This window comes from Leiobunum rupestre, chromosome 1, assembly GCF_980474605.1.
Source record: "Leiobunum rupestre chromosome 1, qqLeiRupe1.1.hap1, whole genome shotgun sequence".
Taxonomy (NCBI): Eukaryota; Metazoa; Arthropoda; class Arachnida; order Opiliones; family Sclerosomatidae; genus Leiobunum; species Leiobunum rupestre.
This window is the reverse complement of record NC_143384.1, coordinates 93292419-93311056: the sequence shown is the minus strand read 5'-3', so window position 1 is coordinate 93311056 and position 18638 is coordinate 93292419. Positions and strand designations below refer to the sequence as shown.

The 18638-nt window shown below is 34.5% G+C and overlaps 1 protein-coding gene across 1 annotated transcript in view; it reads right to left on the bottom strand.

Moving 5' to 3' along the window:
• Nucleotides 1–18148, bottom strand: part of LOC149968963 (uncharacterized) — a 33898-nt gene extending 15750 nt beyond the window's left edge. The window contains exons 1-2 of the mRNA XM_090169673.1: nt 18078–18148; nt 5792–6012 (exon numbers count right to left, since the gene is read on the bottom strand). Coding sequence (XP_090025799.1) covers nt 5792–6012; nt 18078–18090 — 234 coding nt within the window. The 5' untranslated portion in view covers nt 18091–18148. The remainder of the gene's footprint in view (nt 1–5791; nt 6013–18077) is intronic.
• Between the last annotated feature and the right edge of the window lie 490 nt (nt 18149–18638).

Here is an 18638-nt window from a genome sequence, read left to right as displayed (position 1 = left end):
GGGTGTATAAAGTTCCATATTAATGGGGGAATACCTTAGAGGGAGTATAAAGTTCCATATTTATGATGGGGTAGTACCTTAGAGGGAGTATAAAGTTCCATATTTATGGGGTAGTACCTTAGAGGGAGTATAAAGTTCCATATTTATGGGGTAGTACCTTAGAGGGAGTATAAAGTTCCATATTTATGGGGTAGTACCTTAGAGGGAGTATAAAGTTCCATATTTATGGGGTAGTACCTTAGAGGGAGTATAAATTTCCATATTTATGGGGAAGTACCTTAGAGGGAGTATAAAGTTCCATATTTATGGGGTAGTACCTTAGAGGGAGTATAAAGTTCCATATTTATGGGGTAGTACCTTAGAGGGAGTATAAAGTTCCATATTTATGAGGTAGTACTAATCTTAGAGGGAGTATAAAGTTCCATATTTATGGGGTAGTACTATTCTTAGAGGGAGTATAAAGTTCCATATTTATGGAGGAGTATTTTAGAGGGAGTATAAAGTTCCATATTTATGGAGGAGTATTTTAGAGGGAATATAAAGTTCCATATTTATGGAGTAGTATTTTAGAGGGAGTATAAAGTTCCATATTTATGGGGTAGTACCTTAGAGGGAGTATAAAGTTCCATATTTATGGGGTAGTACCTTATAGGGAGCATAAAGTTCCATATTTATGGGATAGTATCTTATAGGGAGTATAAAGTTCCATATGTATGGGGTAGTATCTTATAGGGAGCATAAAGTTCCATATTTATGGGGTAGTACCTTAGAGGGAGTATAAAGTTCCATATTTATGGGGTAGTATCTTATAGGGAGCATAAAGTTCCATATTTATGGGATAGTATCTTATAGGGAGTATAAAGTTCCATATTTATGTGGTAGTATCTTATAGGGAGTATAAAGTTCCATATTTATGGGGTAGTACCTTATAGGGAGTATAAAGTTCCATATTTATGGGGTAGTATCTTAGAGGGAGTATAAAGATCCATATTTATGGGATAGTATTTTAGAGGGAGTATAAAGTTCCATATTTATGGAGGAGTATTTTAGAGAGAGTATAAAGTTCCATATTTATGGAGGAGTATATTAGAGAGAGTATAAAGATCCATATTTATGGAGGAGTATTTTAGAGAGAGTATAAAGATCCATATTTATGGGGTAGTATTTTAGAGGGAGTATAAAGTTCCATATTTATGGAGGAGTATTTTAGAGAGAGTATAAAGTTCCATATTTATGGAGGAGTATATTAGAGGGAGTATAAAGTTCCATATTAATGGGGGAGTGCCTTAGAGGGAGTATAAAGTTCCATATTTATGGAGGAGTATTTTAGAGAGAGTATAAAGTTCCATATTTATGGAGGAGTATATTAGAGGGTGTATAAAGTTCCATATTAATGGGGGAATACCTTAGAGGGAGTATAAAGTTCCATATTTATGATGGGGTAGTACCTTAGAGGGAGTATAAAGTTCCATATTTATGGGTTAGTACCTTAGAGGGAGTATAAATTTCCATATTAATGGGGGAGTACCTTAGAGGGAGTATAAAGTTCCATATTTATGATGGGATAGTACCTTAGAGGGAGTATAAAGTTCCATATTTATGGGGTAGTACCTTAGAGGGAGTATAAAGTTCCATATTTTTGGGGTAGTACCTTAGAGGGAGTATAAATTTCCATATTTATGGGGTAGTACCTTAGAGGGAGTATAAAGTTCCATATTTATGAGGTAGTACTAATCTTAGAGGGAGTATAAAGTTCCATATTTATGGGGTAGTACTATTCTTAGAGGGAGTATAAAGTTCCATATTTATGGGGTAGTACTATTCTAAGAGAGTATAAAGTTCCATATTTATGGGGTAGTACCTTAGAGGGAGTATAAAGTTCCATATTTATGGGGTAGTACCTTAGAGGGAGTATAAAGTTCCATATTTATGAGGTAGTACTAATCTTAGAGGGAGTATAAAGTTCCATATTTATGGGGTAGTACTATTCTTAGAGGGAGTATAAAGTTCCATATTTATGGAGGAGTATTTTAGAGGGAGTATAAAGTTCCATATTTATGGGGTAGTACCTTAGAGGGAGTATAAAGTTCCATATTTATGGGGTAGTACCTTATAGGGAGTATAAAGTTCCATATTTATGGGGTACTACCTTAGAGGGAGTATAAAGTTCCATATTTATGGGGTAGTATCTTATAGGGAGCATAAAGTTCCATATTTATGGGATAGTATCTTATAGGGAGTATAAAGTTCCATATGTATGGGGTAGTATCTTATAGGGAGTACAAAGTTCCATATTTATGGGGTAGTACCTTATAGGGAGTATAAAGTTCCATATTTATGGGGTAGAACCTTAGAGGGAGTATAAAGTTCCATATTTATGGGGTAGTACCTTAGAGGGAGTATAAAGTTCCATATTTATGGGGTAGTACCTTAGAGGGAGTATAAAGTTCCATATTTATGAGGTAGTACTAATCTTAGAGGGAGTATAAAGTTCCATATTTATGGGGTAGTACTATTCTTAGAGGGAGTATAAAGTTCCATATTTATGGGGTAGTACTATTCTTAGAGGGAGTATAAAGTTCCATATTTATGGAGGAGTATTTTAGAGGGAGTATAAAGTTCCATATTTATGGGGTAGTACCTTAGAGGGAGTATAAAGTTCCATATTTATGGGGTAGTATCTTAGAGGGAGTATAAAGTTCCATATTTATGGGGTAGTATTTTAGAGGGAGTATAAAGTTCCATATTTATGGAGGAGTATTTTAGAGAGAGTATAAAGTTCCATATTTATGGAGGAGTATATTAGAGAGAGTATAAAGATCCATATTTATGGAGGAGTATTTTAGAGAGAGTATAAAGATCCATATTTATAGAGCAATATTTTAAAGGGAGTTTAAATTTCCATATTTACGGGCCTTTATCTTTAATGGAGTATAAAATTCCTTATTTATGGAGGAGTATATTAGAGGGAGTATAAAGTTCCATATTTATGGGGTAGTACCTTAGAGGGAGTATAAAGTTCCATATTTATGGGGTAGTACCTTAGAGGGAGTATAAAGTTCCATATTTATGAGGTAGTACTAATCTTAGAGGGATTATAAAGTTCCATATTTATGGGGTAGTACTATTCTTAGAGGGAGTATAAAGTTCCATATTTATGGAGGAGTATTTTAGAGGGAGTATAAAGTTCCATATTTATGGGGTAGTACCTTATAGGGAGTATAAAGTTCCATATTTATGGGGTAGAACCTTAGAGGGAGTATAAAGTTCCATATTTATGGGGTAGTACCTTAGAGGGAGTATAAAGTTCCATATTTATGGGGTAGTACCTTAGAGGGAGTATAAAGTTCCATATTTATGAGGTAGTACTAATCTTAGAGGGAGTATAAAGTTCCATATTTATGGGGTAGTACTATTCTTAGAGGGAGTATAAAGTTCCATATTTATGGGGTAGTACTATTCTTAGAGGGAGTATAAAGTTCCATATTTATGGAGGAGTATTTTAGAGGGAGTATAAAGTTCCATATTTATGGGGTAGTACCTTAGAGGGAGTATAAAGTTCCATATTTATGGGGTAGTATCTTAGAGGGAGTATAAAGTTCCATATTTATGGGGTAGTATTTTAGAGGGAGTATAAAGTTCCATATTTATGGAGGAGTATTTTAGAGAGAGTATAAAGTTCCATATTTATGGAGGAGTATATTAGAGAGAGTATAAAGATCCATATTTATGGAGGAGTATTTTAGAGAGAGTATAAAGATCCATATTTATAGAGCAATATTTTAAAGGGAGTTTAAATTTCCATATTTACGGGCCTTTATCTTTAATGGAGTATAAAATTCCTTATTTATGGAGGAGTATATTAGAGGGAGTATAAAGTTCCATATTTATGGGGTAGTACCTTAGAGGGAGTATAAAGTTCCATATTTATGGGGTAGTACCTTAGAGGGAGTATAAAGTTCCATATTTATGAGGTAGTACTAATCTTAGAGGGATTATAAAGTTCCATATTTATGGGGTAGTACTATTCTTAGAGGGAGTATAAAGTTCCATATTTATGGAGGAGTATTTTAGAGGGAGTATAAAGTTCCATATTTATGGGGTAGTACCTTAGAGGGAGTATAAAGTTCCATATTTATGGGGTAGTACCTTATAGGGAGTATAAAGTTCTATATTTATGGGGTACTACCTTAGAGGGAGTATAAAGTTCCATATTTATGGGGTAGTATCTTATAGGGAGCATAAAGTTCCATATTTATGGGATAGTATCTTATAGGGAGTATAAAGTTCCATATGTATGGGGTAGTATCTTATAGGGAGTACAAAGTTCCATATTTATGGGGTAGTACCTTATAGGGAGTATAAAGTTCCATATTTATGGGGTAGAACCTTAGAGGGAGTATAAAGTTCCATATTTATGGGGTAGTACCTTAGAGGGAGTATAAAGTTCCATATTTATGGGGTAGTACCTTAGAGGGAGTATAAAGTTCCATATTTATGAGGTAGTACTAATCTTAGAGGGAGTATAAAGTTCCATATTTATGGGGTAGTACTATTCTTAGAGGGAGTATAAAGTTCCATATTTATGGGGTAGTACTATTCTTAGAGGGAGTATAAAGTTCCATATTTATGGAGGAGTATTTTAGAGGGAGTATAAAGTTCCATATTTATGGGGTAGTACCTTAGAGGGAGTATAAAGTTCCATATTTATGGGGTAGTATCTTAGAGGGAGTATAAAGTTCCATATTTATGGGGTAGTATTTTAGAGGGAGTATAAAGTTCCATATTTATGGAGGAGTATTTTAGAGAGAGTATAAAGTTCCATATTTATGGAGGAGTATATTAGAGAGAGTATAAAGATCCATATTTATGGAGGAGTATTTTAGAGAGAGTATAAAGTTCCATATTTATGGAGGAGTATATTAGAGAGAGTATAAAGATCCATATTTATAGAGCAATATTTTAAAGGGAGTTTAAATTTCCATATTTACGGGCCTTTATCTTTAATGGAGTATAAAATTCCTTATTTATGGAGGAGTATATTAGAGGGAGTATAATGTTCCATGTTTATGGAGCAATATTTTAAAGGGAGTATAAAGTTCCATGTTTATGGAGCAATATTTTAAAGGGAGTTTAAATATCCATATTTACGGGCCTTTATCTTCAATGGAGTATAAAGTTCCATATTTATGCCCAGGAAAGTTCTGGCATCTGTTGAAAAAAGAGTTCCTTCACGTGGTGCCGACACTTGTTTTAACACACTCTTGATATCACATATTTCTAGAAACTATTTAAAGGTAGTATAATCTAAATCGAAAAATCGTCTGCTACTACGCACTACGACATCTTTTTAAGCTAACTAGCGCCCATTTACCCCTAGCGGAAATGTGAAAATCGATTATCCAACCGAGGGGAAAGTCACTTGTAAAATCTTTGTACACCTGATTACTGATTTCCCAAAATCATTTGTTGATCTCTAGCTATTTATCGGTAATTTGCAGTGATTTCTTGGGAAAACACAGTGATTTCTAGTTATATCTTGTAATTACTCAGTGATATCAAGTGATTTCTTGCAATTATTCAATGATTTATAGTGGTTTCTAGCAATTACTCAGTTATTTACAGTTATTTCTTGCAATTACTCAGTTATTTCTAGTGATTTCTGGCAATTACTCAGTGATTGTCCACGATTTGTACATATTCAGATTAAAGTGACCACCCCCTCGGAAATAGTAATAGGCAAACAGTTAATAGAATAGAATAGAAGGTGAGTGTTGACCTCTTGGCTGACCTTTGGTTTGCTGCCCCCGATGGAGCCCGGCTTGATCGAGCCCGTCTCGTAGAAACGCGTCAGGATTTTGGAAACGCAGCCGTGGCTGACCAGCAGCTGCCGCGAGATGTCGCACGGGCGCACGCCCATCAGCGCCAGCTCCACGATGCGCCGACGCACGTAGTCCGGCAGAGGGCGCCCGTTGACGAACACGCCGCCCAATTGGTTGATGCCTGCTTGACCTGTAAAGGACGATTAAGAAGATACCATTTAGATCGACGCCCTGAGAGGTTTGAATTTAATGCTTTTATTAAAACTAGATGGCGCCAGTTTAAATGTTTCGATGGGAATTGCATAAGCTATTACTCATTTGTTAAAATAATTATTATTAATAATAGACATATTCAAACTGATTACAGGAAACAAACATTTAGTGCGAAGCCCTTACAGGCTACATTGTAATGCTTTAATTAAAACTAGATGGCGACAGTTTCAACATTTTGGCGGGAATTGCATAAATTATTACTCATTTCGGCTGTCCCATGGCAAAACCTTTTAACCACCACGATCGTAATTTTGAGATATTTGACTTTTTCAAAACCTAAGTTATAAGATTTTAACGTGGTTTTTAATGCGAAAATTATAAAATACAAAACCATTTTTTAAGTCATAAATAGTTAAATATTTATGACTTTTACCTGAAACTTTTTCAGTACTTTCGTACATGCCTTAGTAAAACTGATGCGTAAAAATCTAATTTTTCAAAAATTTGGTGGTTATAAGGTTTTGCCATGGGGCAGCCGATTTCTTAAACAAAATATTAATAACAGAATAATCAGGAGAATGTGCTAGTCAAAAAGGGGTATTTCGTGTTATACTAATTTGCCAAAGCTAACCAATTTTTCAGACTTTACCAAAGCTATGTTATTTTCAGAAATAGCCACAGGTTGGCAAACCACATACTAATTTGCCAAGGACTTTTTGGCAAACTTTACCAGACTTCCTATATCATAGCCAAAGTTTGCAAATAAGATACTAATTTGCCAAGGACTTTTTGGCAAACTTTACCAGACTTCCTATATCATAGCCAAAGTTTGCAAGTCAATTACTAATTTGCCAAGGAATTTTTTGCAAACTTTACCAATATTGCCTATTTAATAACCATAGTTTTCAAATAAGATACTAATTTGCCAAGGACCTTTTTGCAAACTTTACCAATTTTGCCAATTTCATAACCATAGATTGTAAATCAGAAACTAATTTGCCAAGGACCTTTTTGTGAAATACTTTTTCAGACTTCGCTTTACTAATTTGCCCAAGACTTTTGGCAAACTTTACCAAGAATTAATATTTGAATTACCGTAGTTTGCAATTCAGGTAATAATTTGCCAAGGACGTTTTTGAAAAATTTTAACAAAATACCATTTGAATAACAATAGTTTGCAAATCAGATACTGATTTGCCAAGGACCTTTTTGCAAACTTTTTCCAGACTTCAAATTTCAAAACCGAAGTTTGCAAATCAGACATTTTTGCCAAGGACCTTTTTGCGAACTTTACCAATATTGCCTATTTCATAACCATACATTGCAAATCAGATACGAATCTCATTAAAGTTTGCCAAAACGTCCTTGCCAAATTAGTATCTGATTTAAAAACTTTGGTTATGAATAAGCAAGTCTAAGTTAAGGTTGCCAAAAAGATCCTCGGCAAATAATTATCTAATTTGCAAACTATGGTTATAAAATAGGCAATATTGGTAAAGTTTGCAAAATGTCCGTGGCAAATTGGTATTTAATTTGCAAACTTCAGATATGAAATTGGAAGTATGGGTAAAGTTTGCAAACACGTCCTTGGGAAACTAGTATCTTATTTGCCAACGATGGTAATTCAAATAGTAATTTTGGGTAAATTAAATAGTTAATTCCTTTAATTCGTTTAGTGTTGTTCAAATTCAAATATTGAACAGGATATTAAAACATAGTTAATTCCTTTATTTCGTTTAGTGTTGGTCAAATCCAAAAATTGGACCGGATATTAAAAATATTTAATTCCTTTTATTCGCATTGTATTGATCAAATACCAAAATTAAACAGGATATTAGAAAATAATTAATTCCTTTAATTCGTTTAGTGTTGGTCAAATCCAAAAATTGAACAGGATATTAAAAAATAGTTAATTCCTTTAATTCGTTTAGTGTTGTTCAAATACAAAAATTGAACAGGATATTAAAACATAGTTAATTCCGTTAATTCGTTTAGTGTTGGTCAAATCCAAAAATTGGACCGGATATTAAAAATATTTAATTCCTTTTATTCGCATTGTATTGATCACATACCAAAATTAAACAGGATATTAGAAAATAATTAATTCCTTTAATTCGTTTAGTGTTGTTCAAATCCAAAAATTGAACAGGATATTAAAACATAGTTAATTCCTTTAATTCGTTTAGTGTTGGTCAAATTCAAAAATTGAACAGGATATTAAAACATAGTTAATTCCTTTATTTCGTTTAGTGTTGGTCAAACTCAAAAATTGAACAGGATATTAAAAAATATTTAATTCCGTTAATTCGTTTAGTGTTGGTAAAATACCAAAAATTGGACGCGATAAGTGTTGCATTAATGTAAATTCTTATTTTGTATGTAAAAATGGAGACAAATGTATTTAAGTTCAATAGCCTCCAGATCTTGATTGGGCAAATGGAAGCGAATAAATTCCAGAACACACTTGTGAGGTCGCGAAATAAATGTAACTTTCCAAGCTCCGTAGATGAAGAAAGGGCAGCTTCGTTTTTACGACGCCAGAGCCATCTCGTGAGTGGTCTCGTAAAAAGCCGCTCTTGCTTTTTCGGACCTCGACCGGAAAATATTTTTATGCTCTTCCATATTAAACGAACGCTCCCAGGGGTAGACCATAAAAACATCGCCACAAACCCTAGGGACGTTATTTGCTCTATGACGTATGCCTAAAAGGGGGTTTTCGTTAACTGCTTAATTTCAAATAACCGACTAAACGCAGCAACAGGGAAATATGCAAAAAGGGGCGAAATCCACCCGAGGTACCTTCCTATTTAATAATGTTTGAGATAGATGGCGACACTATAAAGTTTATGAAAAATAAACGTTTTTAAAAAGTTATTAATTAATTACTAAATTATAGTACTCTAAATTCTTATTAAAAATATATAATTTTTGTAATTTAAATTAGCAATTAATTTTAACAGAAGTTAACACTCTCCGCCATAGATGGCACTATAATACGATTTTTAACTATCCAATCAGGGAAGAGATTTTGGTATTTTAAATCTCGACAAAACCGTTCTCCACCAAAAACTGAACACTTTCAACCAATCGTTGAAAATCAAAATTATGACGTCATGCTGCTATCAGAGCGCCATCTACTAAAAAATAACGCCATCACTACGTTATCTTGGATGAATATTACCCCTTTAAAGTCGTCTTTGTCCCTTAAATATTTGTAAATCGATCTATAGTCGAATTTATGAAATAAAAATTGGTGTTGTTCAACATGTTAAAATGTTGCTCTTACGTCACAAGACACAGCTTTATTAGTGTAATCTTCGCACGGGAGATTTGCACGCTAAATAAATCTATATTCCTGGCGACTGTAGGTAGGGGGCGCTCGTAGACGTGTAAAAATTAGAGACGGTGACGTAAACAACATTGAAACAAGAAGGTCACGATAATTTATAAAAAGAACTATTTCTTTGGCTGCCGATTACTTCATAAAGTGTCTCTATGCAGTTCGCGAAACGATGAAATTAGTCTACTTTTTGGTATTGTTTTGGTTAATTTAGGTTAGGTTAAGAATGTATGTATTTATATTGTAGGGAGAGCATTCGTGGGCGCATCGTGGTCTAATTTTCAACATGGCACTAGAGCGTCAGTTTTAGAGAAGCACGATACTTAGAAATAATTATTGTATAAATAAAACGATTATTGTCCATGGTAAGCGATATAATATTACTTTAAAATACTTTACTTCTATTTTAAAGTAATATTATAATTATTGTGTTATAATTAGCGTTTAACATTAAGCTCCCGGGTTGCCAATTCCTGAAACTCAAATTATCGTACCAGAGTAAAAAAATCGATTGCTGAAATACATTATCGTACGCCAGAAAACTGGCGATAAATTTTAATTTTGTGGTAAATACTGAAATAAATTTTTTAATAACACTTAAAGTTCGACCGATTTAAAACTTGTATTTTAAAAAGTCGCAGTTTCAACTGTTTTTCAGCCAATTAAAAAAATTATCGTATATTATCGTACGCGTATTTTCTTTCAATTTAAAAATTATCGTAAGCTTAATTATCGAAAAATGCGTACTATATAGTAGACCATTTAAAATATCGTACCTTCCAAAAATTAGCTCGAAATTTTTGACGTGTATGTCTAGCAATACTGGTAAGCTCCCACTAATCGCAAATTATATCTGATACTTTATCTTAAGTAACCGATGCGAACTGATCTGACCAGATCCAGTTTAGTATGAAATCTTGTGGAGAGTTAATAAAAATAAACCGTAATTAAAATTTAACCAATCAATAAAACTTATCGAGGCTAACGGTATATAATAGTTAGTAGGGATCTGTTGGGTCGCGTGGCATGAAGGGCTTGCCACCACCCTCCTACGCATTGTAACCCGGCCACCTGAATTAATGGCTGCCTTAAAAGTCGCTTGATGACTTAGGCCTAAGGTGGTGTCATGGGTATTAGCCAAGCTGATTATTATTATTAATCTGCTTAGATTATTTCTGTCAGTTAACAATGAATTTAGATTAGTTACCGGTTTAGGATTTTTGTTTTGATCTTTAATCCCTTGTACTGATAATATCTCAACGTAAACGCAGGTAATATGATATTTGAATCATCAAAACTTTTTGCTCAGGTCTAGTAACGCATCTGTTATCTGGTAATCCTATTCAATGTCTCTTACACAACGTCTAATACAATAACATTCATTTCTATGAATTAAGGAACTACATTTTGGTTCACTAACATCTATCTGGTTAAAACAATATGATAATAATTAGAGCAGATCAGTTCAGATCAATTATTTGGAATTAATAAGATACAGTTTCAGATCTGATTACTGGTACGTGGTTGAATATAAAAGATGAAAACAGACCTGAAGAGCCGATTATCTTCAGGTCTCTAAAAATTAAGACCTGCATCATCTGATTAGGTAGTCGTTATAAGCACTAGTTAGATTTAAGGTCAAATGTGTACGCAATTAGTTTCAGATCTAGCGAAAATTTTACACCTCTAATAAAAAAAAGTGGTAAGAACGATAATAGATTGGTAACCATGTTTTAGCCAGGGATAGCACCTATTTAATTTCGCAAGCCTTTCATGAAAACTTGTAAGACTTGAAGCCGTTACATTTACATAGGATGGTTTAAAAAAAATAAAGTTAAAACCGAAAATAAATAAAAACAACAGATTTTAGAAACCTTGATACCGATTTGATCAAATCAATTTCAATATACAGGGTTTTTCAAAAGGTTATGCAAATATTTTAAGGAGTTGCAGGGGGTGAGTTGAGAAGTATGCCGGTTTTTTATCCATTTTCGTACGATGAGTTAAAAGAGCGCCAGAGAGCTTCAAAGTGTGGTCTAGAAGTAGGCTGCAACAAGTGCCAAACCAAGCAGCAGGGACTTTACATACTGTTTAAGTTTACGTGTTTACGCTGGTTACCTCGATTTGTTTTTTTACCTATCACACCTAGGAGCAACAAACACAGCACCCCACACAAGGAGAGCGCAACCCGTCAAAAGTCGTCTATTTTCTTGTGTACAATTTTTATTGGTTAGACGCTTTAGCACCTGCTGCCGTCGGAAGGGGAAAATTCGGAAATTGTCTCCCCAACCCGCCCGTTAAACATTCAGCGTAAAGGCTCGTCCAATGAAATGTGTTTAAAAGTTAGCTGCGTTCTCCTTGTGTTTGTTTCTCCTAGCTATCACACGAACCCAAACCTTAATGTTCACATTTCCCTGCTGCTGGGTTTTGCGCATGTTGCAGCCTACTTCCAGGGGCTAGTAGACCACACTTTGAAGCTCTGTGGCGCTCTTTTAACTCATCGTAGTAAAATGGGGGAAAAAAGGCAAACTTCTGAACTCACCACCTACAACTACTTCAAATTGTTTGCATAACCTTTTGAAACACCCTGTATAATAAAATTATAATATTAAATAGTTGATTTTAAAACTGGGTTTTCGCGAGATTTTTAGCATGGTTTCGAGATTTGACTCTGGAAATGACTGAAAGCCTTTGCACAGCTGACTACAAGAACGTATTTAGGTTGCCTAGTCATCTGTTGGGGCTTTGTTTTAACACATTTTCCTTGACACCATTTCCGACTTATTAAATTAAATCATTATTTGCAGATGGGGCTATACAATTCATTAAATTTTGTGGTTTCCGCTTGAGAGAGTTGATTTAGGTAGAAGATCATGTTAGTGGGCTTTAAAGAAAGACTCGCGCGTTCTCAGTAGCCTAAATACGTTCCTCCCCGTTATTATAATGAAGAAAAGCAACGTTATAACTGTGACAGGGAAGTTAATAGGCGACCAAATTTTCCGAAACCCGGCTGCGACGAGATTCGTCCAACTGGAAAATATTCGCCCATCGCGAGTCCCCCTGTACCGCCTTCTCGTAAAAGACAGAAGAATCGTAACTATATACAACCGGAGCCCAAAAGGAATAAAAAGCGAGAGAGGAAAGGGGCGCCCTCTATCGTCCAAAGAGCGCAAAGGCGAGCGAGCGGACTCTGAGATCACGGCCAACTTCGATTACAGGCTGGCGCGCTGATGCAACGCTCACCGCGGAATTTATTCGCGGGCAATCGTAACTTCCAGTTCGTTTGCCTTAACGCGATTCGCGGCGGTCCGAGCAGCCGGATTTTATGGCTGCAACCGGAAATTGAATGAGAACTCGGACATCTTACAGCGTTCACGAGTGGAAGACCACTTCTGTTTATATTTCCTTGTTTTCTTTTCATGGCGCCGGGGCATAATACAAACAATATTGCGTCATTTGTAATTCAATATGTACGATTTTCTCAAATTGCCAACTTTGATTTATTTCTTGCTAAGACGCCTTAGCGCGAGAATCAGAATTACTCCCAGATACACTCGATAAGGTCTAACGAATAGAAATATAGCACAATTTCTCTCAAATTCTCAAGCCGCGAGTTTTGTAAGATTGTAAAATGACATTGCTCAGAACCGGACGCTACTTTAACAGGGTTGCCATGCTTTTTTAGTTATAATTTATTCATTTCACAAAATTTATGGCAGCTCTGTTTTGAAGTAATTGGAAAACAGGGTTGCCATACATTTCAAGGTGAAATAGATAGTATAGAACCAAAGTGATTGGCTACAGACAGTGTGATAAATAAGGCACTATCACGGGCCAATCTAAAGTTTAAAAATTAAATGCCCTAGTGACCACTTAATTAATTCAAAGTTTTTTCCCTTCTGGTTTTTAGTTCATTAAGAAAATATTGCATTAATCCCTAAAATTGTTTGGTCTTTGCTTCTATGTTGTGTGCTTGGCCTTAAAATGTTATCCATTTTTGATAGTAGTGATTTTATAAATTTAACATTGCTCAATAAAGATGTTTCTACATAATTTATTGCTTAAGCAGTTTTATAGTTCTTTATTTAACACTCCAAAATTTTTAAATACCCATAATAACTAACCTACTAAGCCTATGCCCTAGCACAAGTCATATTGTCAAGAATAGATAATTTGACCATAAATTATGAAAGCCTGATTTTGAAGGTTAAAAATGGTAAGTGGCCAGTGGCCAGTTTTTAATTAAACTACCTAGGCTCTACTGGCCACAGGTCCAGTTTAAAAAAATTCCTTATTTCTCAGCCTGGCTACAGCTTCAGTGAAAACCTCACCGTCGTCTGCTATAATTTCCGTTATATAACTATATCACTTATGCAGATTATGTTGGAAATTCATTAAGCCTTGCCCAGCGTATCGCGAGTAAAGTTCATTACTAAATATGGAAGACATTAACAAAATTCAAGAATCAGGAGAAAACGAAAAGCAGTTGAATTAAGCCTTTTCAGCTAAAATAGAGTCAGGTAGTGCCCAAGTCAACAGCTCCTAACAGACTTGGAATTAGCGGGAGTCTTGGGGCCAATGGCTCTTAATAAAAATCAGTGGGCTCTTAAAATAAATCATTCGAACGGGGGTTGCGGGCCACCGGGGCTCTCAATTTAATTAAAAAATATTTATTACACATTTTACAGAAATTTCTGGAACATGATTTGTACGCCGTTTTTGAAACTGTTTTCCTACCCTATACGAGAGCGGGATCTAGCGTTACAAATGATTATGAGTGATAATATAATATACTTCCTCGTTTTAAAGTTAATAAATGTTATGTAAGTAACGTAACCAATTTTTATTTTAATATTTTCCCTACCTAATTTTAAATTTTCCCCCAATTCCCCCCCCCCGCTTGGGCCAGTGGCTCTCAATAAAAATAAACTTAAATATCACTATTTCTAAGTCTGGCTCCTAAACTGCAGGATTTTCGTCTGCTAAACCACAGCCAACTTTGACACTAGCGCAATAGCGACCAACCCATTCGCCAAAATTCCATGAACAAGGATTTTCCCGCGTAAAACTATCGGCGTTCAGCGCAACGCTCGTTTTTATATCGGCTTCAATGCAAAAACTATTCTAAAAATAATTTTCCGCTAGGGGCGCTTAACGCCGAGATATATTTTTGTTCGTAGGTTAACTTCAACGAATGGGTTGGCCGCTATTGCGCGAGTGTCAAAGCTGGCCGTGGCTAAACAGACGCTTTGTGCATTTTTTTGGTATGGCAGGATACGGGACGATGAAATAGTAAAAATTACCGTCTAAAGTCAATAAAGAAGTTAAGTCAGCAACAGAAAATGCCCAGAAAACGTGTAGCGGGAACTTGTAAAAAGTGCAGGCTGTACACACAAAGGTACGTCTACAATCCTACAAAGTCCTCCTACACGTTTTCGGGTGGTGGCTTAACCTCTCTAATTACTAGCTAGCTCTTAACATCATATAAGTTATCATATAAGGTTTACCAGTTCCAAACCGATTCTTGATAGGGCTGTGCGAATAGTGTTTTTTTAGGTATTTGGCGAATACCAAATACGTCGTTTTTTGGGAATCATCTGCCGGATCAAATTTCGAAAATGACCAAATAGCGCGACGTTTAAAAATTTCGACCAAATTTATTGGTTTTATTAAATTATACCAAATTTTAGTTGGATTTTTCCCCACAATCAACCACACGCCTACCTAGTACTCTAGTATCTACCCACTACCTAGTAGAAGCTGCCGTTTGACCTTAATTCTTCCCAAATTAGAACATTTACCTCTATATATCCTCACTGGTCTAAATTCTGTATAATTAATTTAGAGTTTATGGAATCACCCCTCCCAAAATGGTTTCTTCCACTCTATAGCGTATACATCTACTTCATAGTTAACTTGTGCCCATACAATTCATCTCTATTTACAAACGTCAAGATAACTTGCAAGTTTAAATTTTGCTTGCTTCGTCACTCGTGACCTTCGGTTTCGTCACGCAGAAAGGAACAATAGGTTTTTTTGTTTACTAATTTAGTGCCCTCTGGCGGTAGAAATATTATGCAAATACCAAATAATTTGATAAATTTGGATTAAAATCGACCAAATCCAATTAATTTTTTCAAATAGAATAGTCGGTTTTTCAAAGTTCACTATTTGGTATTCTAGAATTTTAAAAACTAGAATTCGATTTGTCGGTGCGAATAGTTTTGCCGAAAAATGACCAAATAATTTGGTCAAATCGAATAACGACGAATACTTTGCACAGCTCTAATTCTTGAGTGCAATAAATCAGCCTTTCTTGAACCAGCCACGGGTAGAAGATGAATTTTACGTTGATTTTCAACAGCCCCCTCATTTGCAGATAAAAAAATAAGAAAACCAATGCTGGATCGATTACAACTTAAAAGCAAATAAATATTTTAAATAAATATTTGAAATTATGGTTATCCTTTTTTCAAATAATTAACCTAGATGGTGCACCCATGCAATAACGATTAAGGGTAGGGAGGGTTGGGTAAGCAAGTCTGACTTATGAGTTCCATTTGCAAGTTTTCGTAATCCAACCTCCAAATATTGTATAACCCTGCCGGTAGAGTATACGTTATTAATGTTAAAAAAAAAGAAAACAACGGTTACTTTTACAATAGTGGAATTAGTTTTATGGATGAACCAGGGTACACGAAGAAGAAAAATAGATTTGACGATACTACAACATTTGTAGAAAAAATAAGTAAATATAGTATCGTCTGTTCTGACACTAACCGAATACTAACGCTATACGACGTAAATTACGTCACTTCCAGTTCCATGACGAAAAACGCGTCTTCAACTTTGTAGATGATAAACGGAAGTTAGTGAAGCAGATTTTGAAAACACGCCAAATTTCTGTAACGTTTCGTTTAGTTCGAATCTCACGATCACGAGATGTCAGTAGCACAAGGAATATTCACATGTGATATTTTTGGGTCCACTTTTGTATGTTCCTTGTGAAACAAGGTCTCACCCACCAACCAACGAAAGCATGACCAAAACTATCTTTTTATACAGAAATATGAACGAAAAATTAACTTTAATTTAAAAAAATCCGAGTTTGAAGCTGCAACGTATGAAAATAGTATAAGGGGTATTTTCTCATTTAAAAACCTTAATTTCGCGATCTAATTATTTTGAATTTAATAATAATAATAATAATCCGCTAGGCTAATAGCCAAGGCACCACCTTAGGCCCAAGTCATCTAGCGACTTTTAAAGACATTAATTCAGGTGGCTATATTACTATAATACGAAGCATAAGTAACATAATATTAAGAAGTATGACATTTCCTATTTAATTATTGGCATAAAATGTAATTTGATTACGTGGGCCTAAGGTGGTGCCTTGGGTATTAGCCTAGCTTATTATTATTATTGATTATTATTGTTTTCATGGTAATTTTGTATATCTACTATTATCTAGGGTGCTCTGTTCTGGAAATTTCATTGCGTAGAGCTCTGACAATCAGTAGGGTGATAATTTTGGCTAATTGACGTACTTACTAAAATGCGCAAAGGTATATTAGGCTACTTAAAAGCGAACAAAGCTAGCAGCAAATGTACTGGATATTTTCACGTAAAATATATGCCCTAACACAAATATTCTTTAGAAATTAGGGTTGGCACTTTTTTAATTTTTTAATACAAATTAAATCCATAGATTTTTTTATTTAAACTGTATTTTGTAATTTTATTGAATTTATTGATTTTTATGCAATTTATGGCCTTTTTCATTGAATAATTAACGGATCTTTTACTTTTATAAGTTAACTAATCTTGAACTAAATGAAATATTAATTAAATTTAATTTACTATTTAATATTTTAGATTTTCTATTTATTTTAATTTTTTAAGAATCTATTTTTTTTCAATTTTTATTCCCACATCGAAATAAATTGTGTGATTTAAATCAACGATTTTTTGAAAATATTACTTGATTTAAATCTTGATTTTAATCACGATCTAAAAATTATTCCAAAATGTTCGTACATTATCTTACCGAAATGATTACATTTCTCAAACCTTTACAAGGTGCTCACATTTCCTTTATTTTCATTACTTTCCTTTAAATTCCTTAGGTTTTCTCATGTAGTATAACCTGAAAACATTCCATCGTCGTGTACCCTTTTTCATCATATATTTAACTTTATTTTATCTACTGTTTTTCGATAAGAATCCTTATTTTTGCTTATGATTTTTCCAATATTTTCCTTTAAATCACTTAAAAATTTCCTATTTTCTATAAATTTTTCAAAGAAATTGTGCATGGTTTAATATACAAATATTTTTTATTAATCTATTTATTTTTAGTTGATTGGTAATTAGTATGCACGGTTAAACAAAAGCGATAAATAGATTAAAAGTAAAATAAAGCAGTGTTTAAAAAGACCTGATTTACACACAAAAAACTGGTTTTCTGGGTTTTTATTTAAAAAACTCCTGGTTTTTTTCCAACCCTTGTTTTAAAATTCGTAACTCTAGCTTTAGCGCAGCTCAAGTTACGACGTTTTTAAACTCTGATAACAATTTGACAGAACTACATGGAAATGAAAACTAGTCCACTTCCATGTTCTCCGTTGCTTAAATCCCTTCTTGGTATAGTGAGTTTCTGAAGTGGTGTATTTTGCTTTGCACATTTGGTGCACGCTTACCTGTATGCGGCATTTATTTCTGGCAGCCTCCTCAATCCTGGTGCTCCGGTGCGTTTCTGCAGGTGCGACCTTTTCAAACGAAAGAATTAAGATCATTGGTTACTTAACTATACACAAAATATGTCCGCAAAGTAAATCATTTCAAACAAGCTCTGGACTTCCGATTTAATAGGCCTTTCAATAAAGTAAGAGCTCTACGCTTGCTGAACTTGTTTTTATGTAGCTCATTCGTCACGAAATACGTAGAAGTTCAGTTCAGTTTATACTTAAAAACAGGGTGCCTCGTCAAATTTACTCTTATGTGAGGCAGCAGCAACATCGAAACAATAAGGCCAATGTTACTTTATAGAAAGGCCTATTTTTACAACCAAAATCCCCACATCGGAATGTTTAAAGGGACACAACGGGATTTGAAAATATATGCTTGAAAATCGACCAAGTCTATAAGATTTAAAATTTTACTTGGACCCCCGCAGCAAGAGGATCCGAGTTCGATCCCAGCTTGTGGCACTGGGTGAAAACTTGAAACACTACTTCTGGCTTGAGTGTGCAAGTTCTCTC